At 41.1% G+C, this 27,897-nt stretch overlaps 2 protein-coding genes across 12 annotated transcripts in view; one reads left to right on the top strand and one right to left on the bottom strand.

Annotated features, from left to right (window-relative positions):
- PPFIBP1 (PPFIA binding protein 1) overlaps positions 1 to 27,897 on the bottom strand; it is a 177,470-nt gene that overhangs the window by 98,945 nt on the left and 50,628 nt on the right. For 9 of the 10 annotated variants that reach the window (XM_058743246.1, XM_058743253.1, XM_058743250.1 and 6 more), the window contains one exon: positions 22,432 to 22,522. The gene's annotated coding sequence lies outside the window, so the exon portion shown is untranslated. The remainder of the gene's footprint in view (positions 1 to 22,431; positions 22,523 to 27,897) is intronic. The other variant, XM_058743245.1, reaches the window with a different exon arrangement.
- On the top strand, positions 1,815 to 27,641 carry C8H12orf71 (chromosome 8 C12orf71 homolog). 2 transcript variants are annotated; one of them, XM_058743261.1, is made up of 3 exons: positions 1,815 to 1,930; positions 2,799 to 3,480; positions 27,369 to 27,641. In XM_058743261.1, exons 2-3 carry the CDS (start codon positions 2,842 to 2,844, stop codon positions 27,510 to 27,512), a joined length of 783 nt encoding a protein of 260 aa, XP_058599244.1. In that variant the 5' UTR covers positions 1,815 to 1,930; positions 2,799 to 2,841; the 3' UTR covers positions 27,513 to 27,641. The 2 variants fall into 2 exon arrangements, with proteins under 2 accessions (XP_058599244.1, XP_058599243.1); XM_058743260.1 differs by lacking the exon at positions 27,369 to 27,641 and adding an exon at positions 4,152 to 4,524.

Raw genomic sequence — 27,897 nt, forward strand, 5'->3', positions numbered from 1 at the left:
GCTATAACTCATTTGCCAAGATGATTTTGCTCATAGAAAATTTTTTTTGGTTTAGTCCATGCAACCAAGAGCCTTTAATCCTACATGATGCACATCTGTCCTCCAAATTGCACATTTGGTAACAATGAAAGATTTGCTACTTCTAACTATGAATTACCCACTGAGAACACTATAGCAGTGAGGGCAGTGACCAGACTCGACCACTGTGGAGCTATGATCTGATCAATTCTCAAACAACTTCATGACGCCATTGGAAAGGGAAGAGTTCACAATAGTGGTTAAGGGAAGAGCAGCCTGGGAGATGAGAGGGCTTGGTCAACACAAAGGATGCTGCTTCCAATTCCAGAAGGACCAGGATACCCATGTTACTGGAAGCAGTTAACAGAACTGGACAAAGATCCAGCCAACAGACTGGCATTAAAAAATATAGACTTAATCTTACAATAAGGCAAACACCTAGCTGGGAAACTCAAAGAAGAAAATGGAGGTCCTCAGCATTGCATTCCTACAAATTTCTCTATATGTACTTTCACTTTCCTCCTTGTAATCTCATGGGATAACAATGAGGGTGTAACAACCTACCCCTGTGCCCAAGCCATGAATCCCATCTTTACTCTCTCCAAAAGTAGCAGCCAATCTCTTTTATTTTAAAAGTCTCCCCCTGTATTTATTCCTTATCCCTTTTTTATTTGGGAAGTGGGGGCAGAAACTAACCTGACTCTGCTTCCTCCTTTCTACTTTCTCAGACTTAAAAATTTTTTTTAATGTTTATTTTTGAGAGAGAGAAAGAGATCGCATGAGCAGGGGAGGGGCAGAGAGAGAGGGAGACACAGAATCTGAAGCAGGGTCCAGGCCCTGAGCTGTCAGCACAGAGTCCGAAGCAGGGCTCAAACTCACAAACCCTGAGATGCTTAACTGACTGACCCAGGTGCCCCTCAGACATTTCTAAAATAGTCTGTATTCACTGTTCTCACTTCCTTTCTGCTCATTCGTTCCTCAACCCAGTACAAACCTACTGATCCCATTCTCATGAAAGCCAACCAATAACATCTACCCTGCCAAGTCCACTGGAAGTTTTGTTTTAATCATGCCAAGTATTTCAATATATTTTGAATTACCTGGAAGAATGCCTGATAATTGAATACCACCATCCTAAGTACAGCCTTACAGGAAAAAAAATCCCAGTTCCCTAACAGGGGTGGAAGGCCTTCCATGATCTCACTGACTCCCCTTTACCTCATCTTACTTGATCTCCCCACACAGTCGGCTGTTTGTCAGCCAGGTGTCATTGCTCAAGCTGTCCCCTCTCTCTGGAAGGCCCTCTTGCTGGACCCCTACCCCTTTTAACCCCACTAACTTCTACTCCCCCATAAATGCTCAGATCAGAAGTAATCTCCTCCTGGAGTCCTTTCCTGATACCCCTACCCAATCTCACCCTGGCTGCATGAGGCACCTCCTTTTATTCTCCCACATTATTTTTAAGTCCTGTTGCTACACTTACCATTCTGTCCTATAACAGGTGGTTTATGTCCGTCTCACCAAATAGGCTCTCAACTCCCTTAAGACAGGAACCATCTTACACACCCACATGGCAAGAAGGAAGGAACCGCCATCACTTTTGTCCTTCTGCCCTCAGGAGGGATCCTCTTCAGATTAGGATGGTATGAGCACAGAATAGTTTGGAAGCAAGGAGACAGCCCTTGTGGATTTCTATCCCTTTTTTTTTCTCTTTCCACATTTCTGACTATAACTTAGGTCCTTGTGTTGCCATAGTAACCAACAGTCTCAGAACACAGACTTGTGGCAGTTGGACCTGTAGCCTCTGACAGTTGGGATCTGCGGATTTTTAACATCCCCAGTTTATGGCTCAGGAATTGGCAGCACCTTTTTCATGTGGGCAGCCACGAGAGGAGGGCATGACAGAGCATGTGTACGTGTGTGTGTATGCGCGCACGTGGGTGCGACCACGTAATTCTTCCACCCCCACTTACCTACCAGGGGCATCACAAAAAAAACTGGGCTAAAAAGTGCCAACAGATGGTGGGAGGATGGGCATCTCAATGGCTATAACCTTTCTGGAAAGCAATTTGATATCAACTATCAGGAAGCTTTAATATGTATGTGATCTTTGGTCCAATAAATCCACACAAATATATAGACAGACACAAAGATTTATTGACAAAAGGGTTTACTGAAGATCTATTTATTAAAACAACAATCACCTAATGATCAATAAGAAAGTGGTTAAAAATGACAGAATAGCCATATATATGTTTACTCTAGGGTATGCTATAAAACAATCTCACTTTCAACAGCTGATGTGGCATCCATTTAGATATGTGTATGTGTGTATGCATATGTACAAATACACATGTACACATACATGTACAGATAAAAGGAAGTCCACCAAAATGTTTTCAGTGATGGTTATCAATATCTCTAGACAGTAGGATCATAAGCATATTTAATTTCACCTTTATGCTTTTCTGTGTTTTTCAAATTTTATACAATGATCATTTTTTCTTTTATAATTCAAGTTCTTTCAACTGTAGCAAGACAGAAGATGAGCAGTATCAGGTGGAAAGGCTTAGTAAACAGTGTTGTGACACAAAGAAATTTTTTAAGGGACGGGGCGGCCTTTTTTGCCCTTCATTAAAGAAGACCAAAAAAAGGATGAACTTCTACCAGAATTGGATAGTCACAAGTAGAAAAAGGAATGAATAATGCTATTGCTCAACCATCAGAACTTCCCTCTTCTTCTCCTCTAATCCCACCTATTTTTTTTTCCCTTTCTTTAGAAGATTCCTGAGGTGACACCTGAGATTTGAGCCTTTGAACTCCATGGCACACTCATCCTCTAGCAATGATGGAACTGACTCTACAGACTGCAGCTCTGAATCAAACCTGAGCCTCTCTGTGGGCTATTTCCCCTGTGAAGACACCTCCTACAAGAAAACCATCTCCCGTGAAGACGTGTCTTCCAAGGGTCCTTCAATCTTTGTCCCTCCTATCCAAGGGACATGGAGAACTGAAAGTACAGGCAGACTCCTGAGGAGACAAGACCAAATTCAGGACGACCCAAAGCAGTTTTGCAAACTAAGCATCACCCTGGCCTGGGACATTGATGTGGGTTCTAACAATTCAGATTCCATAGTTAATTGGGACATAAATGGAGTCAATTGGTGGGTAGACAAGTACCCTGAAGAGAACACACAACTGACTCTCAGCAAACTGGACGGTCTTGTGCAAAAGCTTGAGAAACTTCTGGAAAATCAGAAAGATGATGATGATGGCTCTGCATTCCCTGAATCTGCTCAGGAGGAAGATTTCCAATTGTTCAGCAGCTCCCCTCCAGATAGAGCTCAGGTCAGTCATCAAGAACATGATACTTGCCAAGACTTGCCCAACCCCTGCCAACACAGAGGTACCATGCAGTTTCCACAGATTCCTCTAAGACTTCAGGAACACGAACTTACTGAGGTGAACACAGAGATGCCCCATAGGCAAGAAGGGAACAGACCTGGTTGGGGTTGGGGGTACCAGTTTGGAACACATGGAGTATTATTACCTGCTTTGAAGCAGGCCCACACCCCCTTGGTGTCTGACAGGCCAGGAGAGGGAGGGAGAAGGCTAACAGCAAGGAAAGGGGTCAGGGTGGAGCTGAAGGGGAAATACCGAGGAGCACTGAAGGACAAAAGAGGGTAGGAAAGTTAAAAAAAAAAAAAAAAAAAAAACTAACAAAGATGACCACCCAAAATATATGTGTGTGTTTAATTATTAATGAGGATTTAAACTTTGCATTTACATGGGGGGGCCTGGGTGGCTCAGTCAGTTAAGCGTCTGACTTTGGTTCAGGTCATGATCTCATAATTCCTGGGTTCAAGCCCTGAGTTGGGCTCCTGCTGACAGCTCAGAGCCTGCTAAGCCTCAGAGGCTGCTTCAGATTCTGTGTCTCCCTCTCTCTCTGCCCCTCCCCTGTGAGGGCTGTCTCTCAAAAATGAATAAATGTTAAAAACAAAAACAAAAACAAAACACTTTGCCTTTACAGTTGGATTATTTTTGATAGAAGGATTTCAATTCCATGAATGGGTACATATCGGCCCCACTGTTGTCCAGATTATATGTCTTTAACTCATTCATTGTCTTGGCAGATGACAAACCAGGCAACTCACAGCCAAAGGACAAGCACTCTAGACACCTCCTCAGTCTCATCGGGTCAGCCAGAGAAGCCAGAGAAGGAAGGTGCTCATGCCAGCACACAGGCCATCTCCTGTGTGAACCTGAGGTGGGTTTTCCACTGGCTGAGGGAGCAAATCCTCTCCTCACTTCTCGGGAGACAACACCCGGAGGAGGCCACTGAGCACCCCCATCAGCGGGCACGAAAGAAAAGACTCTCTCACAGAGGCAAGAGAATCCAACCCCAAGATTCCCTCGAATTAGGACACCCTCTATCGCCAGATAACCTCTATTCTACAATCTCCACGAGTTAATTGTTTTCCAATAAACACATGTTCTTATTAGTCATGTCTTCCTCTTCCAGCTCACCATGTTGACTCAGGCTGATGTTGTCTAGAAGACTGAGATATATTCTCTGTGAATTTTAAGTAGTATTACCCTTCCTAACTTGAAGGCATTCTTTTTCTCTCCTCTGCCCCCCATCCTTACTCTATTTTTACCCTCTTTTATTTTTATGTATTTTAACCTTTTTTAATATTAAGCCAAATGCCCATTTTCAGGAGGCAACACTATAACCCATCAGATTCCCAAGATGGTAGTGTGGTTTGGGTTGAACTTCAAGGGCTTGAGCAAATGGCAGAGGATACTGAGTCACTCAGGAAACAGATTTCAATTGGAAGTGTTTCAGGATTTCTGATGGCAGGTGTGATGTTCCCCAGGGACCTGACTGGTTCTAGACTGTGCTGTGTTGGCTAGAGTAAGTGGCCCACTCAGGAGGAATCAGAGAATTGGGAGTGCTACTTAGCCAGTCTAGGTCTACCCTGCTTCACTCATAAGATGAGAAAGATAGTAATATGTACCTCACAGGGTTGTTGTGAGAACTGAGGAGATAAGGCAAGCACTTAATACATAATTTTGCTGTAGCTGCTGATATTCATTCTCCAGAGGATCTCCCCAGAAACCTCAATCCAAGGGACATCCAAGAATGAGAGCTTAAGAGTAATTCTCATTGAAATATTTCCCACACAGAAGCAATACTTACCAAAAGGTATGGGTTTTAGCAGATCTTGATTCAACCAAGTCCTCTCCCAGCCCATTCCCCACCATACCTTCTGCAATGGCTTTGCAATTGTCATTCAACTTTCCTCTGAATTTCAACTTCTTTAAGGAAAGCTGTGCTCACCTCTCACCCTTTTGTCCTGACTTCTCTGTTACTGTTATCAATTTGCTTCCCCAGGACCACTACTTCCTCCTTATTCACTCACAGATTTACCCAAGAACCCTCAAATTCCTCCCTTCCCTCAATTGTAATTCCCTTTTTGCCTTCCTTCTTCTCCTTCTCCCTTCCTTCCACAAATATTTAGCACGTAGAAGGTCCAAGTACTTTTCTAACTTATAAAAACAATCCTTGGGCTCAGTGAGCTTATTATTTAAGAGATAAAGCCATGCAAACATGACTATAAAAAGATTACGGGTGATACGTTTTGTCTGTATGAAGTACCCATTGAATACTAAAAAATAATTAAATGTGAAGAGGTGGATTTTAAACGGTTTCATATATAAGGTTGCTTCAGTTACAAATGTGGTTAGTTTAAGGTGGAGGACATTTTTTTTTTTAATGTTTATTTACTTGTTTTGAGAGATAGAGAGCAAGCAGGGAAGGGGCAGAGAGAGAGGGAGAGAAAGAATCCCAAGCAAGCGCCAAGCTGTCAGCACAGAGCCCGACGCAGGGCTTGAACCCACGAACTGTAAGATCATGACCTGAGCCAAAACCAAGAGTCGGACAGTTAATAAGGTGGAGGACTTTACACTGCTGGATAAACTGGTGTAGTGTTAAAGTGTGCAGTTGGGGGGCGCCTGGGTGGCGCAGTCGGTTAAGCGTCCGACTTCAGCCAGGTCACGATCTCGCGGTCCGTGAGTTCGAGCCCCGCGTCAGGCTGTGGGCTGATGGCTCGGAGCCTGGAGCTTGTTTCCGGTTCTGTGTCTCCCTCTCTCTCTGCCCCTCCCCCGTTCATGCTCTGTCTCTCTCTGTCCCAAAAATAAATAAAAAACGTTGAAAAAAAATTTAAAAAAAAAATAAATAAAGTGTGCAGTTGAGGCTGGTCATGTGTGAGAGACACTGGGGATGATATTGCCTAAGGAATGACAGCACAACGGGAGGGAAGAAATCAAACAACAGCAATATATGCTCAGCAATATATGTTCACAGTCACATCCTGAGTTTCTTCACAGGCAGACTCCTCACTTTATCCACTTCTCTGTTCTCTGAGAACATCTTCCCATCTGAGTAGCTCACTCAAACACGCTGCTCCACCTCCACTGGCTCTTTGACTTCACCATGACTTTGGGTACCATTACTTCACCCGTCCATGATTTTCATTCTCTTCCTTCCAGATCCCCCTGTGTACCTCCTTCCCAAACTGCAGCATACACACCACATCTAGTAGCATTCACAATGTGTTGCCCTTTCCAGATCTTCTTTTAATCTATTCTCACCACAGTCCCCAAAGGAACACCTGTAGTACTTTTCATCAGGGCCAACACACAAAACCCTGGGGTTACCTTCGTCATTCCCTGGAGAATGTCCCCCATTGCCTTTTCAAGTTCCCCCACTATCTGGGGAATTTGCCCTTAAAGATGCTGCTTTCAGGTTACTATAGCCAAGAACGACCCTGGCAGGTGCAGTTGACCGTGCCCTTCCTTAAGCTGGGCCCCAGTCCCCATCCTGCCACCCTCACACCATGACTTGTACTTTTCAGCTCTCTTCATCCAACTAGTTTACCTACAGACCAACTTCTTGGTTCCTTTTTACTATACAGTGTCTGGTACACAGTGGTCTGTCTCAATAACATTTTTTAAATGATTTGAATATAACTTATTTCTTTAAACTTGTTCCTATACAATTTTTTTGAAAAGTGAAATATAACAGGTTAGAGTTGCTATTCTTTAAGTTAAAAGTTAGGGCAAGCTGGGGCGCCTGGGTGGCTCTGTCGGTTAAGCATCTGACTTCAGCTCAGGTCATGATCTTGCGGTTCGTTGAGTTCGAGCCCCGCATCAGGCTCTGTGCTGACAGCTCGGAGCCTGGAGCCTGCTTCCGATTCTGTGTCTCTATCTCTCTCAGTCCCTCCCCCACTCATCTCTGTCTGTGTGCATGTGTGTCTCTCTCTCAAAAAAATAAACATTAAAAAAAAAAAGAAAACAGTTTAAAAAAAAAAAGTTACGGCAAGCAGGGTTAAGAGCAGGAATGAGAGTAGAAAGCGGGAGACAGGAAGAAAATGGCAATCCATGAAAGGCCAAGAGAAGTGGTGACCTACAGACTGAGAAATCTAAGACCAGAGGGATTCAGTAATTAATCTGAAATGTTAATTCAACAAATACACATGGAGCCCTAATGTTGCTTTAGACTAGATGTATGATACGCCTAAAAGATGACCTCTCCTACCATCGTGGCATTCGTAATCAGGGCTCTGTTATTTTAACTTTCTCTAGTAATTAAGTCAAGCTCCAAGAAAAGCTCAAACAACATGAGCTACCTCAAAAGACTGCCCACAGTGAATAAGAAGCCCTGTTCATTAGCAAGACATCTTACATATTTGTGCTTAATTCTTGGTGTTCTATAAACCTGCTTGACAGGTATGAACCTATCTCTAAAATTCAAACAATGTATTTTATAAGCTTTTGTAACAAATATTCTTTGTAAAGAATTCGAATTCTAAATATTCTTTGGCGTTATCATACAACATCTAAGAGACCAAGTCCAAATGTTTAAAAACAGGAAATATTTCAACACCTCCTCATTCATCATCGTGTCAAATATGCTGTGAAGCTATTGGCTACATGCCAAACTGTGATCAGGTTACTGGCTTTATGTCACATACGTGGAGCTGGGGCTTTAGGAGGCCCACTTATACATCAAAAGGACCTAGAGCAAAATGGAAGTGGTCATACAAAGATACAATCTTTGCTATAACCTCAAGCTAGAATGATTGCACTTATCAGACACATGCTAATCTACTTTTTTTTTTTTTTTTAATTTTTTTTTCAACGTTTTTTATTTATTTTTGGGACAGAGAGAGACATAGCATGAACGGGGGAGGGGCAGAGAGAGAGGGAGACACAGAATCGGAAACAGGCTCCAGGCTCTGAGCCATCAGCCCAGAGCCCGACGCGGGGCTCGAACTCACGGACCGCGAGATCGTGACCTGGCTGAAGTCGGATGCTTAACCAACTGCGCCACCCAGGCGCCCCAGACACATGCTAATCTACTTAACCAATACGTTTTGGGATCCCATTATCTCAAAATGAAAACAATTCTTTCAAGTGAACTACTCAAACTTGAAACCCATAAAGCTCAGTTTAACTTAAATATTCATATTCTACAATCTATAACATCATAATGAGCCAGAATACAGCGAAAGCTTATCAAGCAAACGTAGATGGTATTCAGCTCCCTCCACACACAGAATCAGATAGACTAATGTAAAATTGTATACATCATCCCATGTCAATTTCTTACTTAGCAGGATCCCCTTGAGAGAAAAGTGTGTGTACCATACCAGCAAAACAAGGGCAAAACCATCTTATCCAGATTTGAAGAACAGAATATTAAAGTTCATGGCTCCAGAGGACACACAGGTCTACATCTACCTGGTTACAAAAACAGTGGCCCAAATCCTCTTAACAAAAAAAAGGAAAAATGGAACAAATTCTACATGAATTCACAAGACCGTCTGGTAAGGTTTGTACCCCAATAGTTAAGAACGATTTTGTTTAGGCAGGAGGCTTAAACAAACTGCTTCAAAAATAAGTCTTTTCATTATGAGTGACAAGTAGAAGAAATTCTATTCCATGCAGTGGGCTCTCTAATTTCAAGATGGATGGGGAGGCTTTACGTTGCACTTCATGGAGTCCGTCTTTTCCTGCTACCCCCTCAGACCCCAACAAAGAGAACAACACCCTGCTTTCAAAAGTGAAATAAGATCCTCATCAGATAACACCAAACCACTGAGTGAGCCAGTCATGAGTTGTGTGGGTACAAAAGCCTTAGGGTAAATTCCCAAAAAGGATTATAAACCTAGATCAAGAAATCCCCTTACTAAACAATTTGTTTACTATTCCACCTTTCCAAGGAATTTTATGGTTTTGATGCCCTTTGGATATCAATCTAATATGCTTGAAGTATTTCATCAGGAAATACTTGTGAGGCATTTTCAAATGGGAGGGCAGACATCAAATATCTATTCAGGTTGTGGCTGTTGAATGAAAATTCATCTCATTATTACTGAATTCTCTTAGTCTAGAAGGAAATCAGAATGACAATTTAACTTCATTCTTCCTTACCTGCATCAATAAAGATTATTTTAAGTGCGAATCTCCAAAACTAAAGAGATCCCTCCTTCCTCATAGAACTTTCCCATGCACTCATCACAAAGGAAAACACTGGACACATTCATTGTTAATACAGGTTTGGAGAGTCATTTTTATGCTCCCCTCTCATCAACCCCACTACCATCTGTCTTTGGGGCCTAGATTCTCCCCAAACAGGGATGGGGATGAAAAGGAGAATTTTTCTCCAGTAAAGTAATCAACAATTCAGTTAGTACTCTACTGAAACCACCATGGTAATAATTGATTCACACAAGAATCAAAAATGAATGCTAGCACTGGTTGGGACGAGCACCGGGTGTTGCATGCAAGTGCCAAATCACTAAATTGTACACCTAAAACTAATGTTACACTGTACGTTAACTGGAATTTAAATAAGAACTTTGAAAAAATGCTAAAACCATTGGGTGAACGACCACTGGGGAACAAAACGTGCACACGCTCTCCGAGAACTACCCAGCAGAGTACTAGTTGTCAAGGGAATTAGGTACCCTTCCAATGGAGAGAACCAGTGAACACCAGCTTAACCAAGTGATTAAATTTAGCCTAACCAACATCATGGGCCTTCTGAGGAGAAGCACTGGACTGCTGCTAGCAATGTGTGTTTATCCTGAATCTAATCTGAGGACACCAACAGTCAGATGAATCCAGGACATAAGGCGTTCTTCTAGGCTGCCATCTAGACTATTCAAACATATTAACATCGTGAAATACAAAATAAGAAGAAACAAAACAGGGAGACAAGACAGTTCAAAAAGGAGACCAAAGAGACATGATGACTGACTGCTATTCATAACCCTTCACTGAATCCTTGACCAAATTCTCAAATCTATGATAAAAGACATTTTTTAATAGTTGGAAAAATCTGAATATGGACTATATATCATTTTATCAGGGGTAATAAGAATATCGTGGCTGTGTAGAACAATGTCCTTGATTCTTAGGAAATTAAAAGTAAAGTATTATGGTATCTGCAGCTTATTTTCAAATGGACCAGGAAAAAAAAAATAGAAATAGAAGATGAGAAAGCAAAGATGGGAAAAATATTACAAAAAATTCAAGTAGGGAATCCAGATCTCTTAAAGTATTACATGTGCTATACTTGTGTGATAAGAGTATCTTAAAGATGTACATAATTAAAGCATTAAAATCTTTAAGCAAAACTTAGGTATTGATTTGATTTCTCAAATAATATCAGCTAGGCAATTCTTGAATCTGGATTCATTCATTCCTACTGGCACCTGCCTTTGGATTCACCATGGGCTGCAAGGAATTTTCAGTCTCATGGGTGAGTAAATATTCATCCCATAAGTCCTTCTAACTGTAAAAAGTTGATCTAGTTGAAAACAGACTAATATCTAGGCATTTTTCAAAAACATTTCAGATTTCGGGGCGCCTGGGTGGCGCAGTCGGTTAAGCGTCCGGCTTCAGCCAGGTCACGATCTCGCGGTCCGTGAGTTCGAGCCCCGCGTCAGGCTCTGGGCTGATGGCTCAGAGCCTGGAGCCTGTTTCCGATTCTGTGTCTCCCTCTCTCTCTGCCCCTCCCCCGTTCATGCTCTGTCTCTCTCTGTCCCAAAAATAAATTAAAAAAAAAAAAAAAAACATTTCAGATTTCCAGAGTTTATTTAGCTTTTGTTGGAATTTAAATTTGTTTTAATGTTTAATTTAGAGAGAGAGAGAGAGAGAGAGAGAGAGAGAGAGAGCAAGCAGGGGAGGGGCAGAGAGAGAGGAGACACAGAATCCAAAGCAGGCTCCAGGCTCCAAGCTGTCAACATAGAGCCTGATGCAATGTGGGGCTCGAACTCACAAGCTCACGACCTGAGCTGAAATCGGACACTTAACTGACACAGCCACCCTTAGCTGTGCCCTTAGCTTTTGTTGAAATTTAAAAGAATGATTTTTGCCCAATGGACAGCTAGCTCTCTTCTCTTTCATGTTATCCCAAGTTCCAGGGCCTGGAGAGCTCATGTTTACCTTCAAAAAAACAAAAAACTTGTTGGACATTTTCTGTTTTTCACAAACCAAGGAACAGCCTGACACTTTATAGTACTAATAATTCTTACAAATGGTTTCTGACATTTCCTTTTATTTTGAGCAGTGCGAGAGTGTTCTTTTTCCAATCTAAGAAGCAGCGTAAGCACACCATCACCATATGATGCATGGTACATACTGGGGATTCGTGAGGGCAAAATGGGGCGCTGCTCCAGTCTTTATTCACATCATTTGGTGTGCTCCAACTTACAGGATTAAAGCTAGAGATGTTTGTCTTAAACAAAGGTGTACATTCATAGATATTAACACTCTGCAAATAATTGAGAAAAGTTCAGAGACTCCTTGAGTCCTACTCTTCAATCCCAGGTTCAAAACCCACATTCACAAATAAGATTTTCTGGCTTCAAATCTCAGGTCCACCTCTTATGTGCTATGGATCCTGGGAAGTTACTTAACCTCTCTGGGCTTCCGTTTTATCTATCAAAAGTGATCCTATCAGTACTAGCCTCAAAGTGTTGTGGTGAGGATTTAGAAAAAGCGCCTGGCACATGAGATCTGCTTACAAATTTTAGCTGTTGCTGGCTGCTGTCACATATTTCCTTTTTAAAATCTTCCTGTTAAAATTCTGCCACAGCTCCTTGTGCCTACAGAACAGAGTCCAAGCAAACTGTCATTAAATCCCTCTAAAATAAGATCCTGATGTACTTTTCCAGTCTTATCTTACAATGCTCTGCACTCACCCATCCCGCTCCTTGCAGTACTTATCCCCTGTACTTTCTTGCCTCGGCGTCTTTGCTTATACTGTCCTCTCTCTTTGGAACCACCCTAATCGTGTTCCTCTGCCCTGCTACCTACCTACTCCCAAGTGCACCCTTTCCAGGTTCACGTTAAATTCAAGCTCTTCTATAGAAGTGAGCAGGCTAGAAATAACCTCACCCTTTTTTGTGCTACCACAGCACTACCTGTAATAAGTGTACGTTTTATCCTGTTTTACAGAAATATGCTTTCATGTCCTTCCCTCCCACTAGACAAAAGCCCCTGTGTTCTGCTTATCTTTTCTTTTCATGCTCCAAAGCCCCTGGCCCCGTTTCTTGGACATAGTAGCTCCGTGATAAATATTTGGTGAAATGAATGGTTAATCTGCAGGAAATAACAGCAACAGATAATATCTGAAATTGCACGTTGTTTCCTCTCATATAAAATTTAACTAGCTTCTACTTTAATTAAATCTAGTTCCTGGATATTTATATTGGGGGCCAGGGAGTGTGGTGTAGTGTAGATGTTTCCTGAGTGGAAAAGCTCAGTTTTACCCATCAGACAAAGCTAGTTAACAAGAGAACTGTCACATCTTTCTATTTGTCTGAGTACAAACTGATATTCTATCCTCTCTTTTTTACTTAAAACGATTTTTTTAAGTCTTCGTATTTCCGAATCCTCCAGATAATGTCTAAATTCATTCACCCACTCAACTACATTTACGGAACATAACATGCTACAGGCTGAGAGGCTATGCACAAAGGTGATTAGATAGACCTTTCCCTTAAAGAGCTCGTACTTGTAGGGGGGATGGACATCTTGCCAGACACAGCACAGGGGAAGATCTGGGAGGAGCAGACAACATTGGCAACAACACTGTGCAAAAGCCAAAAGTCCTAAAGGGCATGTGTGGGAGACAGTGAAAAGTCTAGTTCCACCGCCAAGCACAGGATGATGTCCTTCAGCGCAAGGGTAAGAGACAGAAGCTGGAAATGCAGGGATGGAGCCAGATCACTAAGGAGTTTTGAATTGTATCTTACGAGGAGAATGAAATTCTGAAGCAAGACACTGAGATGATTAAATCATGTTCTAGAAAGGCTTCTAATAACAGCAGTGTGGAAGGGGGACTGAAGAGGAGAGAAGTTGGTAGCAGGAATATGAGCAAAGAAGCCAAGAAAGAAACTGCCAGTCAGGCTTCGTGGTGAAATGGAAGAAGGAATCAAATGCTGATTTAGCCCTTAAGTAGTCTTCTCAGTATGGTTGGCAGTACTCCTATTCCGCTCTCAGCCCAGCTGCAATATCCCCCATGCTACCCCAGCTCCTAGACTCTACTTCCTCTGACATTTAGTAAGCATTTACATGAGTTAATTTAATAAATGCAGGAGGCAGGAAGTCAGCTAAGCTGAAAAGCTGCATCAGATTCCAAAGGTGCCCTGAAGTAGACTGTCAGATAATACCAAGCAGATTTCTCCTCGCTCTTTCCTTCATTCGTTCATTTTAGTACTCATTCACCCACTGGGGTTCCACTATGTGCTGGCCGTTATTACCTTTCATGTCAAGGACACGGGGATACACAAGCCATTGCTCCTTTTCTCTACATGTTCAAAGCCTGGCTATAGTGTTGTCACTTGTTCAACAATAGGAATCACCAATTGGGCAAGTTGTCCTTAACAGTCTTCATATTAGCAGACGCTGTTTAAAAATGTGTTCTGGATAGTGGTCACAGTACCAACTTGAAACTCATTTTTACCTTAAATGATTGGTTTGGTACACACTCTGTAAAGCTGGACTGAAAAGGGTTCCCGCCACAATAATTGGGATTACTTTTCTCATGTCACACAGTAGATATTGTGGATTTGCCCACTAACAAAAATGTATTTGTAAACCCAAAATCAGTACTCACGGTGTTTTCATGGGCATTCCTGGACAAGCACAGAGCAGTAAAAAATTTGAGTTGCCTGTGAACACAGTCCCAGCTGAAGGTGAATAAGGCAATGCTCTCCCTTCTTATTTCAGATCAGCATTCATACTACAAACAAGTGTTTATAGGGCTGAGGTGCTGTCTAGTGTTCCCAAGTGAAAGAGGCTGTGATGTGCCTTGCAGAGAAAAACGGACGTGTTAGATAAGCTTTGTTTAGGCATATGTTACAGCACTGTTGATTGCGAGTTCATTGTTAATGAATCAACAATATTAAATAGGTGCCTTAAAGAGATGAAGACTATACATTCATCAACTGAGAAAATGTGACAGAAGCTCACAGGAACCTAAACTTATATACCCACCAGGGCCAATGGCTCAGTATTTGCTAATTCAGTATTTGCGGTGACCTTATAGAATGTAACTACCACAAATAACGAGAATCGACTGTATCGTATTAAAGACTGCAAAGAACCAAGCACACATAACACGTTGATTTTTTTCAGCTCTACCTTCTGAGGACCCAGGAGGACCCCCAAGTGAGGAAGCAGAAATCGCTTTCTGAATCCTACAACATTCCATTAGAACTACTCGGTATTTTCTATTCCTCTAAAATCACTCCACACAGACTCACAGAGAAGTGTTGCTGCTTGTGCTGGCTAACAAGGGGAGGAAAGAGAAAGGGTCAACAGGCCAGGAGGCACTGTGGGTCAACGCAAACAGGTGTTTTGACTGTCGCTCTGCTCTTCTTGGGACAAGTCTTATGTCTGAAGGCCCACTACTCCTTGAAGGCCACTTATTTCCTGCTTGATACTTCTTTTTTTCACTCTCCCAACAACACAGAAGGCTCCGTCTCTGGGTGCCAGGCTTCTGAAAAGGGGTGTTCTGTGCCAGACCTCAGTCAAGACCAATTCAGACTATGAAGAACCAAAAGGCCCACCTCTCTAAGCAAATAATCCATTCTTTAATTTCTAAAAATTTATGGACAGTAAGACCATTTAAATCTTACAAATCAGGAGCACCTGGGTGGCTCAGTCGGTTGAGGTTCCGACTTCAGCTCAGGTCATGATCTCACAGCTCATGAGTTCGAGCCCCTCATCACACTCCGTGCAGACAGCTCAGAGCCTAGAGCCTGCTTCAGATTCTGTCTGAAGATTCTGTCTCCCTCTCTCTTTCTGCCCCTTGCCTGCTCACACTCTGTCTCTGCCTCTCAAAAATAAATAAACATTGAAAAAATAAAATCTCACAAATCATCCAAAACTTTTGCAAATGCCCAGGATTCACGTTTCCCATTGTAAAGACTAATCTCCTCAAGCAGGAAACAACTTCTGGAAATTGGTGTACTGGAAACTAGCTTCCCTGCTCCAGGAATTCCTTGCATTAGAACCAGAAGCATTAATGGACAGAGTTCCATCCTGTGTCTCTCTCTACCCCCCAAGGTTGACATCAAGTTTATTTGTTAAACAAAACAGTCATCCAAGTTCAGACCTATTGAAAAGCTTCCAAGCAAGATGAGAGGCCACGGCCAGGAGGAGGAACAGCTAATCAGAAATCAAGGGCAGGAAAAGCTGGACCCAAAATAAATATAGTACAAAATGCCCAGAATAGCCCAGAAAGACAGCTGATGACCTTTTCTTCTAAAATCTCTTAATATCCCAGTATCAAATAGCCACGTACCTAAAACCAAGCACATAATGACTACCATGAAGGTAAGGAATAAAGTGAAAACAAATATAAAAATAAGAAAAGCTGATGGTACAGTGACAACTCATGTTTTGAAAGACAAACTAAAACACAGACGACAAATATAATTATTGCATGGTACTGAGGAGTCCGTCATTGGTGAGGGATTATACCGGAGTTTGAGGTAATAGCAAGTTGTTGAAGCTATCGCAAGCTCTGAGAGCTACCATAATTTCTTAAGAGACAGCATGTATTATTTTTTGCCTAAAGACTAAATGGGTCCTGCTACAGTGGCTGTAAATTACCACACCCCTAATTTAAGTCTCCTCTAGGCTGAACAAGCTCTGGGCTGTGATTCGTCAGGGGGAAGGCAGCATTTGGGTATTCCAGGAACACAGAACACACCCTGGGGACGCAACCTCATTTCTTTGATTATGATGCACAAAGCCTCCAGCTACTGCTAAATAACAGATTTAGGAACGACTGAAATCCCTTCTCCCACTTCCTTGCCCCCTAAGCCATGGAGAGCCTTGGCTAATTGAAACTCTGATGCCAGAACTATGCATTTCAAAAAATGCCGTAATATTAAACCATATATCCACTAAATGAGAGTCAATATTCCCTTGGACCTTCTTCCTTCTTAAAAAACTGCTGAAACTATATGCCTGAAGTGCCGTCCGAAGTGCTAAGTTCTTCTAATTAAACAAACACATAGCACTTAAAAGCACCACCTGTCCAGTTATAGAGCCAATGCATGTGCACACACACACACACACACACACACACACACCCTCCACATGATTTGGTTATTTATTTGCAAAATGTGTAAACATTTCCTTTCTCTCCAAGTTACACCCTTGCATATATCTGTATTAAGGAGGGGAAAAAAAAAATCAGTCACTGACTGCCAATTTCCTAACAGGGTGGGGAAAAAACAAAGCAACTGAGAATAAAGACTGCTAAGGCTTAGCAAATAGCTTCAAGCTACCCTCAAACTCCATTGCACCTCACACACAAAGGAAGCCTCTGCTTAAAGGAATAGTTCTAAAACCCCAACCACATCCCCCTTGGATTGTAAAGGAGATCCTAGATACTTGGTAAAAGAGAGAGAGATCACTAGAGGGAGAAAAAAATGGAAATAAAAATCTTTTAATGGAAAGAAATTCATTTACATATTGTCTCAAGTTATAACGAACCAATAAAACACAAAACACATATGTGACACATGATTCCAAATAAGATTGCCAATCCCAAGCAGTATTTTGAGAATTACCCAGGAGGTAGAAAACATCAACCCCATATGATAAAGTGAACAAGACTACCAGGGTATGGAGAAAAAGAGCCCAAAGGGCCAGAGCTACGAGGGCTGCTTTTCTTTAGGGGCAACATCATCTCGGAGGCTACAAAATGCCTGTTCAGAAACCACTACATGACAAGGTGCAGCGATTATATAAGCAGCCTGAGTAATAAAGCGCACAGTCCCACGGCCTTCCTCAGCCTGAAGAAGACAGGGCAGTAACAAAGCCAGATGAGAGGCCCCACCTCATTCCTGTGCCTGGGTCCATCCAGCTTCCAAAGTGGCATAACCAGACAGCTTTCACCACCACCATCCCGTGACCTCAAGAACCATGAGCACAATGTAGAGAGAAGGGTGTTGCCTGGGCTCTGAGACAAATGATACTTCTTGTTTGCCAGTTGCCAGAACATCTAAATGCCGGAAAGTACAAACATCCCAAAGTTTTTGGTTTAATTCTTTCCTATATGCCCTCGTGCATCAGCTGCATGTAGATACCCCTGGGTATAAGAGGATCGAGGTGGGAACTTAAAAGTAATAATTAAGTAGGGGCAACTGGGTGGCTCAGTCGGATGAGTGTCCGACTCTTGATTTCAGCTCAGGTGTCAAGATCTCACAGTTCATGGGATCGACCCCCACATTGGGCTTGGCTCCAACAATGCGGAGCCTGCTTGGGATTCTTTCTCTCTCTCTCTCTCTCTCTCTCTCTCTCTCCCTCTCTCTTGCTCTCTCTCTTCCTCCCCCACTCACACTCTTGTCTCTCTCAAAATAAATAAATAAACTTAAAAAAATAAGTAATAACACTATTTGGTACTTATTTTATTAATTTAATTAATCCAATATTTAATTTCTATGACAATTATTCAATGTTTTTTAGTAAATATTTGCTTTGACATCAGGAACAACAAAACAAACCCAATTTTGGGGGCAGGGTGACACTCCCAAAGATGTAATGTGGGAAGTGGGAATTTAAATAGAGATATGAGAGAAAGCCAAATACAGCTTTCATAATCTAGCTATGCCATATATTTAAATACATGTCTTATATATTTGTGTAGTTGATATAGATATACACCCTTTCATGAATAGAGCATGTGTATTAGAGCTTGTTAAAGCAAATGCTGCTGTGAAAATAAATGTAGATATACTCTTACGACCTTAAATCAGTTACCTCACTTTAGTCATTTAATGTTTTATCTGATATGGATAGTAACTATTTGGTGAACTTAGGTCATATCTTAAAACTGCTCCTTCATCTACTATCATAAGTACCAACATCTGCTGTCAAAGGATCCTCTGACATGGAATGAACCTGTCAAAGAATCTAGCATTTAGAAAAATATAAATATTGGGGCGCTGGGGTGGCTCAGTCAGTTGAGCAACCGACTCTTGATTTTGGCTCAGGTCAATGATCTCACACTGAGCGTGAAGTCTGCTTAAGATTCTCTCTCTCCCTCTGCCCCTCTCCCCTGCTCGCATACTCTCCCTAAAAAAAAAAAAAAAAAAAAAAAAAAAAAACCCAAAACTAGGTATGACATTTAGAGGATTCACAGAACTCCCCTCTGCCTCAAAGTACCAATCTAAACTATTCCTGATTTTATAGATGAGGAAACAGAGGCCCATGGCAAAGGATATACCAGAAGTGCCAAAGCTAGTATTAGAAAAGTCAGAAGTAGAATTTCAGAGTTTTGGGTAAATTGTTCTCCTTGCTCAAATCACTCTAAAATTTTTTTTCAGAACACTAGATTATTCATTTGTTTGATCATAATCTCACCGAGGTCAGGGGCGTCTGACTGGCTCAGCTGGCTGAGCGTCCGACTCTTGATTTTGGCTCAGGTCATGATCTTGTGGCTTGTGAGTTCAAGCCCCACATCGGGCTCCACATTGACAGTGAGAGGCCTGCTTGGGTTTCTGTCTCTCTCCCTCTCTTTCTGTCCCTCCCCTGCTCAAGCTATTTCTCCCTCTCTCAAAATAAATAAACTTAAAACAAATTTTTTTTAATAAAAATAATCTCACCGAGGGCAAAATCAAGCTTCATCGATACCATATGTCTTAATAGCTAGAACAGAATCACTAATGGGTGAAAAGACATGGCCAACCACAACCAGTTGGGAAGCATACCCTACACTGGGTGTGGTGGTATGTAGTAAGTCACCCACAGAGCCTCTCACCAGTCCCCTGGTAAATAAGGACACCTTATTTACATTTGCAAAATGCCTGCCAAGAATTGAGAGTCCAACAAAAATTGTGATTTTCCTTTGTCCCAAATGACCCAACTTCCCCATGAATCTCAGCTCCACTGGCTTCTTCTTGAATTAACCGAGTAAAGGAGTTCCAACAACCAACAGTGTCTTCACTGACTCACCCTGGGGAGGGCCTGGCCAACAACACATGGACAAATGTTTCCTTTCATCTTTCCTCTGATTTCAGTTTAAGGCGAGGCAAGTCGGAAAATACTTATTAGTGTTCACCATACTTAAAAAAGAAACTAGCTAATCTTATGTTTTTAAAAAAAAATCACCTGAAAACTCTTATGAAGTCTCAGCTACTGAGTCAAACAGGCAACATCCATAAGAAGATTCAGAAAAATATTAAGAATAATGGCTGTCATTTTTCGTACAAGTACAACACACCCAAATGCACTGCAGACATTACGGCAGTAAACTGTCACAGCAAACCTATTAGGTAAGCACATTAATATCCCTACTTTACAGAGGAAAGAGCTAACCTGGGTAGATGGTCGGAAGAGGCAGGAGCTGTGACCTGAACACAGAATGGTCGCACGGCAAGACCCTCACGCCCACACCCCACATTTGTTGGAAAATACATTTGTTTCCTAGTTTGGTAATTCTATTGATTAAGTCCGGGTCGGCTCAAGATTCATACAGTAGGAACTGGTTTTTCAAAGCTTCCTCAAAACAAAATTAGACTTAAAAAGAAATTTGACCAACATTAGAATAAACTCGTTCAGAAAATGCTTTGAGAGCTCCTTCTGAGATTCAGCCTGCCTGCCTGCAACAATAGTTCTTTTTTTTTTTTAAGTTTATTTATTTTTGAGAAGAGGAGAGGGAAGTGGGTGGGGGAGGGGCAGAGCGACATAATCCCAAGCAGCTTTCCCCCTGATGTGGAGCTCGAGCCCATGAACCATGAGATCGTGACCTGAGCCAAGACCAAGAGTCAGAAGCTTAAGCGACTGAGCCACCCAGGCGCCCCTCATTATTTATTTCTTTATTCCTCTCCCCAAACTCTTCAGTCTCACAATACAGATTCTTCCCCTGGGTTGTCAGTTTTTAAGGTCCTTGATCAGGTTGATGAGATCTCCTAATCATTTCTAGGGTAGCCTAGACATCTCTCTTTTCTGGATTTACTGCCTCTTCCCCTCTGTAACCATTTCCTGGACCCAACCAAAGCCCTTCTCTGCCAGGAGAGCAAGCCTTACCACACCACACACACGTATCAAGGAAGGCTTCCACCTGGCCACACTCTCAATCTACAAGAGCAATATACAAAAGCATCTTTATCTGTTTCTGACTAGCATGTTTAGACCATCAGGCTGAGCCAGACAAATCACCTGGCTAGCTAAAATCAACTTGTCTGCTTCCAAAGACATTTATTTAGTTCAACATCACTCCCGAGATCTGCAGAATCTAAATCACTGAGTAGTCTCTGAACAAAATACAAACACCAGAAGATATGTGCAAAAATATTCATCAAAGCACTATTCGTTATTCATCCAAACTGGATAGCACCTAAATGTCCAGCAACTTTAAAAGAGATATATAATTGAATACCATTAAGAGCAAGGAGAATGAAATAAAACAAACTTATGCAATACTGTAGAAGAATTTCACAAATACAGTAAGAAAAATAAGCCAGACACAAAAGAATATATAGTACATGATTCTATTCACAAGAATTTTTTCAACAGGCAAACTTATCAACGGCATTAGAAATCATGGAATCAGTTATCCCCAGGAACATTAGAAGAGGAGGGTCCTGGGGTGCCGGCAATTTTCTGTTAATCTGGGTGCTGTTGCAAAGGTGTGTCCATTTTGTGACAATTATTCCCTCAAGCCATCCACTTATGATTTGTGCACTTTCCTTCATAATTTATTTCCACAAAGAGCTGACTGAAAGAGACCCCAGAGAACATCTGGTCTGCTCTCCTCAGTTGGCATAAATAAAAGTAACTGTTTCCCATGTATGTTAACTATCTCAAGGACACACAGGAAATCCATGGAAGGTCTGGGACTGGACATTTTATCTCTTAGCTCCCCATCTAGGTACCAAAGCTACCTCTCAAAAGCGGGAGGATGTTTCTCTAATTTCCTTCCTTGTGACTATGGCCAAACTTTAGAAGGATTAGGATCATATTCCTGTTAAGAATACAACCCGGAAGGTTCTAGTCTCCTACCAAAAGCAGTGCCAAGAAGAGCATTTTAAACACCACTTACACAGGATATGGCCAATCGAAAAATGTCAGCACCAAATTCACACACTGGGTTTTGCCACTTAGCAGTTGTGTGCCGGTCAGCAAACTCCCTACCCTTCTCTGAACCTTAGTATCCTCATGCAGATCACTGAAATATTAACTTCAACCTTGCAAGATTGCCATGACAGTATAAGGTCATAGTATCAGAACAGTGACTGGCACGTTGCAAACACTTGAAAAAGTATTTGTTAAATGAATACTGATTGAATTGAATGAATCAAGTACCTATCACTTGGAAGATGCTCAACAAATAGCTAAGTATTATTATTACTGAACAAGAATAACGAGGAGGAAGAGAGTAAATAAGCTTATGTGAAAGCACCTCATGTTTCTAAACGTACAGGGTCATTAAGGGGTTGACCCAGTTCTCACTGGCTTCAATACAGCACTGAGATGGTCTGTGGGACAAAGAGCCATCAAGGATTGAGAAGAGGGTGGTACCTTTTCTGTGCTAGCAGGTCTGTGTTTTTCTTCTCGCTGCCAACCAGATTTGCTCACTGACTGCCATAACACATCTAAATTCTACAGTCACCTATGTTAGTCATAGCACTTTTAGAATTGAAAAACTTTTCCAGAGGGGGGTGGGTCATCAATTGTCACAGACTTAATGAATAGACAGACACAGTCGAGTAACTTTACTACTGGGAAAAAATTTACACACTCAATATACAGAAAGGTAATTACAGGCTTTACAAGTGTTGGAAATAAATAATGCAGAGGAGAAAGTTTACTCACATTTTTAAAAGCAAGTTTAATAGTGATTTTCTTCAGCTCTTCAAATTTTCCATGTGCTTCTTAGCAAACTGATCCATAAAATTCTTCTATACTGAAAAGAAACAAATATAAAAAAGATAAAATTAATTTCAAATTATAGCACACCAGAAAAAAATATAGCCTATAGATGGTCAAGTATGGTATAAGCAAAGAGCATCAAACTAGATAACACATGTGTAATTAAAAACATGAAAATGTGTTAAGGACCAACAGATTTAACTAACTTCCTTCCAGTTCTTTCTTTGCTTCCTCCCCCTTTTTTCCTCCCCTTGCCCCCAGCATTCCCTTCTCCTTCTTCCTTACTTCCCCAGTTGCTGGACAACCTCAAATATTCCTTGAAGCCTGAGTTTCGGCAGAAAACCACCATCATTCATTTTTATAGCACAAAGTACCTGGCACACGTTAGGTACTCTATGAATGTTTGTTGAGTAAATGAACGAATCATAACTTGACAATATTTGGTGGCTAAGGTTAAAAAAAAAAAAAGGAAATTATTTTCTTGTCCAACAAGACCAATCAATATGCAGACAATATGGCAGAAACATATATACCGTTTTATAGGCTTGCAATTAGACTTGACTGATTCCTTACCTCCTGTAAATAACAAATATAGAAAAAAAATTCCCAGTACTATATGTATGGGCATGTATATCCTCACCATTACAGTAATAACATATTTTGGTCGTTAAGGAATATTTAGGAATAGAAGTTCCTTTAGAGGTGCTCACTACTCAACTGAGAAAGCAAAAGTATCTCCAAGTTAAATACCAGATATGTTACCTTACATGTGTTTCTCAAATCTATATATAGTCAGAGCCAGTCCCGGATAAAATTATGAAGGAGCAGTGTGGTTCCTTCCTTCTTTACTCTGTCCTTTTGAGAAGCCAGTGACCCCAGATGTTTAAGGAAGGAAGGAAAGAATAGGATCAGATCTGCGGCTCAAACAGCTTAATGCATATCCTTCCTAAGGACATTTGCATTTGAAAAAGACCTTCAAAAGAGGCAGGTGCTTAACACGGAAATAAAATGCATTACTGACAACAGAATTTCAGGTATGCATGGGGGATAGTGGCTGTCTTAAAGAAATCTCTCCACTCAGGTAAGCATCTGCCCTTTCTGTCTCCCCTAAAGCTGGCTTCATGTATGACCCACACAGACACACCAATCCAGGTGAATTTTAAGCGATTAATGATGCATGCATAAGCCAGCCTAATTTTAAGACTAGTCTGTGCTCCAAAAGTAAACAGTTGTATTAGTCAACAGCTTTCCACATGAGTGTTTAGGAACCCTACTCCACAGGTGCTTCTGAGAAAGGCAGGAGTGAGCGACGTGTGGCAGCAAGTACAGCAGCTTCTCTCTTGTCTGTTGTAGACTTAGATCCAAGATTGAGGTTAGGGAAGGGGTTTCCTTGAGCACTCATGAAAGGGCTAAAATTGATGATTACATTAGCAACTAGCACAGAAAATCCCAATGAGTTCATAACCAAACAGATATAAAATCATCATCACACCAAAATCCTGTTAGAAAACACCATTTCTAACAGGGCCTTTGTGGGGGAATGTGAGTTCTAGGCGGGGTCCCAGAGCCCAGGTCAACCCGGGTCTGAGCAGCCAAGAGCCTCGCCTGTGCTTTCAAGTCCCGCCCTGCAACCAACAGCAGAAGGAAGGGATCAACAGTGAGGGACAAGACTACAGTGGGGACAACCTGAGGATGTTCCAGAGGTGGGGAAAGAGAGGCCTCCAGCAGGGAGGAAGACACAGAGGGTTTTTGTGAGTCAGCTACGGCCCCAGGCCCCTTCCCAATCCCCATCAGCCTCGTTGCTAGAAATTACACGTGCAAGGTTTAGACTTCACCATAGGTCAGGGCCTATCAGGTACAAATGAGGACAGAAAAATCAGTGGAACGGGTTTAAAGAGAAGAAAAAAATACATACCTATATTCTGTAAGACCCAATTCAAAACATATAAAATAAAAAAATTTTAAAGAGAATTTTAAGAAAGTGTTCCCTGAACTTGCTCCAGACGATTCTATTCAATTGAGAAGCACTGAGTATTTTCAATCCCTCCCTCTGCACAGAGCTCTGATTATTTGGCCCAACCAAGACTGAATACATAAAAACATTTATAAACATGAACCATTGGGTTTTTTGAGTTTCCATCATGAGCCTTGTTTTTAAGTAACTCAAAGATGTCCTTTGTTACACAGTTTTGATGGAATGCAAGAGAATGTAGTCATTTCCTCAGAAACAGACGTAAGTTATAAATATGAACTAACCAACAAAGCCACTCACAAAAAAGGTTCACTGACAAGTTTAATTTAAAAAGAACACTTTATTAAACTGAAAAGTAAGCCAGAAAAACATCCAAACCCATGCAAACAACATTCCTAGCACAAAAACCTGTTGTGTAATGACAAGGATAATTACAAATAGCATGTTATCTGACTCACATATTTTTCCTATACAGAAATTACAAAAAAAAAAAAAAAGACAAAAACCAAACAACAGTCTGTATTTGTGTTCTTTTAATAAAACAACCCTTATCATCCTGCCCAAATCACAGATTTCAAATTCTAAGAAAAATCCTCCAGGCCATTACATCAGCAACTTCTACACATCTCTTTGAGATGGGAAAACACATTTATTACTATTGGTGACTTTCTAAATCCTTTAGATCTTCTCAAGCATGACCATCACAACTGAGAATAACACATTAAACATAATCATTTGGAGGCGAAGTTATTGTATTATTATAATATAATATATATAATATAATATAATATAATATAATAATTATAATTATAATATAATACCTGGGTTGTAGTTTGAGGTGTTAGGGTTCAGAGCCTACAGCCAAGAAAGAATTCTTGAGATTCGGTGCAAAAAGGTGCTTTTATTAAAGCACAGGGACAGAACCCATGGGCAGAAAGAGCTGCACTGGAATTGGGTCAGATGACTGGTTATATAGCTTCAAGTTGGGAGGGGGTAAGCCTCCTCCAAAGAATTTGGAAACAAGGTTTCCAGGACCTTGAGGGGGCTAGCTATTGCTTGGAAAAGGTCATTTACTACTGTTTAGTAAAAACTCGGTCCCTTTGATTACTCAAAAGGTCTCATCTGAGGGCCTTCAGATGTGTATCAGGGGGCCCTAAGCTTGCAGTAAGACTGCCAACATATATGGGGAGGGGAAGGGGAAGGCGGGCAGACATAAAGGAGGTTTCCAAAGGATTTTTTTATATGTTCAAGTAGACAGACTTACAGGATGCTGAGGGTCAGGATAATGTTAAGTTCAGATTCCCTTTTGCCCCTAGCAAAGTGTCATCAAGGCACCTGAGCTTGCAGAGGAATGTCACTCTGCCTGTCTCAAGAACTTGTCAATGGGCTGTAGGGAAATTTGTTTTTTCTTCTGCCTTCCTTTCCCACAGCAATACCTATTTCATAGATTAAAACTAAATGGAATACAAAGTCTCTATTCAGGTATAACTTAAGCATCTGAAGCATAGGTCTGCACAAACAGTCTGCAACCTGTTTTTATAAATAAAGTTTTACTGGAACACAGCCATACCTTATCAATTACAGCTTCTGCAAGACACAATGACAGAGCTGAGTAGTTGTAGAAGAGACTAAGTCCTGCAAAGTATAAAATACTTATTAACTGATCTGTCCCTTTAAGAAAAAATTTCCTGACCTCTGGTCTCTGTATCAGTGTAGTACAGTCGACCAGTTAAATACACTCAGTTGACTAAATCTTGAAATAAGAAACACTAATCCTGGTTTAACCATCTTGCTAGATAACTACCTAAGGCACTTGACCTTTAGCTGCTTTAATTTTCTCATTTACAATAATAGATAATATTTATTGGGAATTTATGTACCAGGGACCATTCTAAGGGCTTTACTTTTAGTAAATGAACAATGAATTCATTCATTTAATTCTGGCAAAAATGCTCAAAGTAAATGATTATCTCCATATTACAGATGAGGAAACAGAGGTAGGGGAGTTAAATAATTTGCCCAAAGTCACATTGCTATTGAGTGAAAAAATCAGGATCAGAACTTGGGCAATTTGGGTACAGAGCTGGTATTACTAATCTCTGTGCTATACTGATAATAATTTTAAAAGTTACAGATAATAAAAAGAAATCTCGGGGCGCCTGGGTGGCGCAGTCGGTTAAGCGTCCGACTTCAGCCAGGTCACGATCTCGCGGCCCGTGAGTTCGAGCCCCGCGTCGGGCTCTGGGCCGATGGCTCGGAGCCTGGAGCCTGTTTCCGATTCTGTGTCTCCCTCTCTCTCTGCCCCTCCCCCGTTCATGCTCTGTCTCTCTCTGTCCCAAAAATAAATAAAAAAACGTTGAAAAAAAAAAAAAAAAAGAAATCTCAACAGGTTTGTAGGTTAGAAATGTTAGGAAAAGGCAGTAAAGTATACCTCTGCACAGTTTAGGATAAGGTACCTAAAATAAGGTACTTATTTACATACATCATATATATATGATATATATATATCATATATATATCATATATATATCAGATATATCATATATATCTGATATATCAGGTATATATCAGATATATCTGATATATATCACATATATATCATAAATATATATATCATATATACATATATCATAAATATATATATTTATATAATGGACTTCCACAGACTTGCAAGAATCTTCTGATTCTAAGATTAGGCTTACCGTGGGGGTATGGGGAATATAAAAATCCAAAATACTCTTTTTTTTTTTTTTTTTTTTTTACCAAGGTAATCAAAGAACCAAACTGACCAATGTCTATCTTCCCCTTGGTAAGCTAAGGCCTGTCTAGACACTTTAGGACTTTCAAAAAGCCTTCTGAATAAAGACTTACCAGGGACCCTAAATCTTCCAAATTTGTTCCCATCTAGTCTCATCCTGTGCTTGGTTTCCCAAGTCTTGGGAAAAGGCAGAGCAAACATCCACAGAAATTATGGAAAGACTTCTTCGCAGCCTGGCAAGAACAACTGTGTCCAGATACCAATCGCTGCATAGATCAGGAAGATGTCCCCTAGTGAATCATCCCCACCACTTCCTGAAGTGCACCAGGATGTCTGGAGGAAATGTGTCACCTAGATGTAACCCAGTGCTCTTTTGTACTGAAAGACAGGTTTACACAATCCAAATAAAACAAAGGGAAAATATATGTACTGCCAAGTTACTCATCACCAACTTCACATTTAGATAGAGATGGTCATAGCCATCTTTTCAGTCAGGCTAGTCTTTCATTGGCTCACAGTGTCTACAAAGTCAACACCAAATCCTTGACTTTGACATTCAAGACCTTTCTCATCTTATCCCTTAGCTACTTTTCAAATCTTACCCCCTTTTATTTTCAGTCTTTCATGTAACAAGGATAGCCTGTTTCTCCCTCTCACATCACCTCTATTCCTGCTTCTG

The sequence above is a fragment of the Neofelis nebulosa genome, chromosome 8, assembly GCF_028018385.1.
Source record: "Neofelis nebulosa isolate mNeoNeb1 chromosome 8, mNeoNeb1.pri, whole genome shotgun sequence".
NCBI lineage: Eukaryota > Metazoa > Chordata > Mammalia > Carnivora > Felidae > Neofelis > Neofelis nebulosa.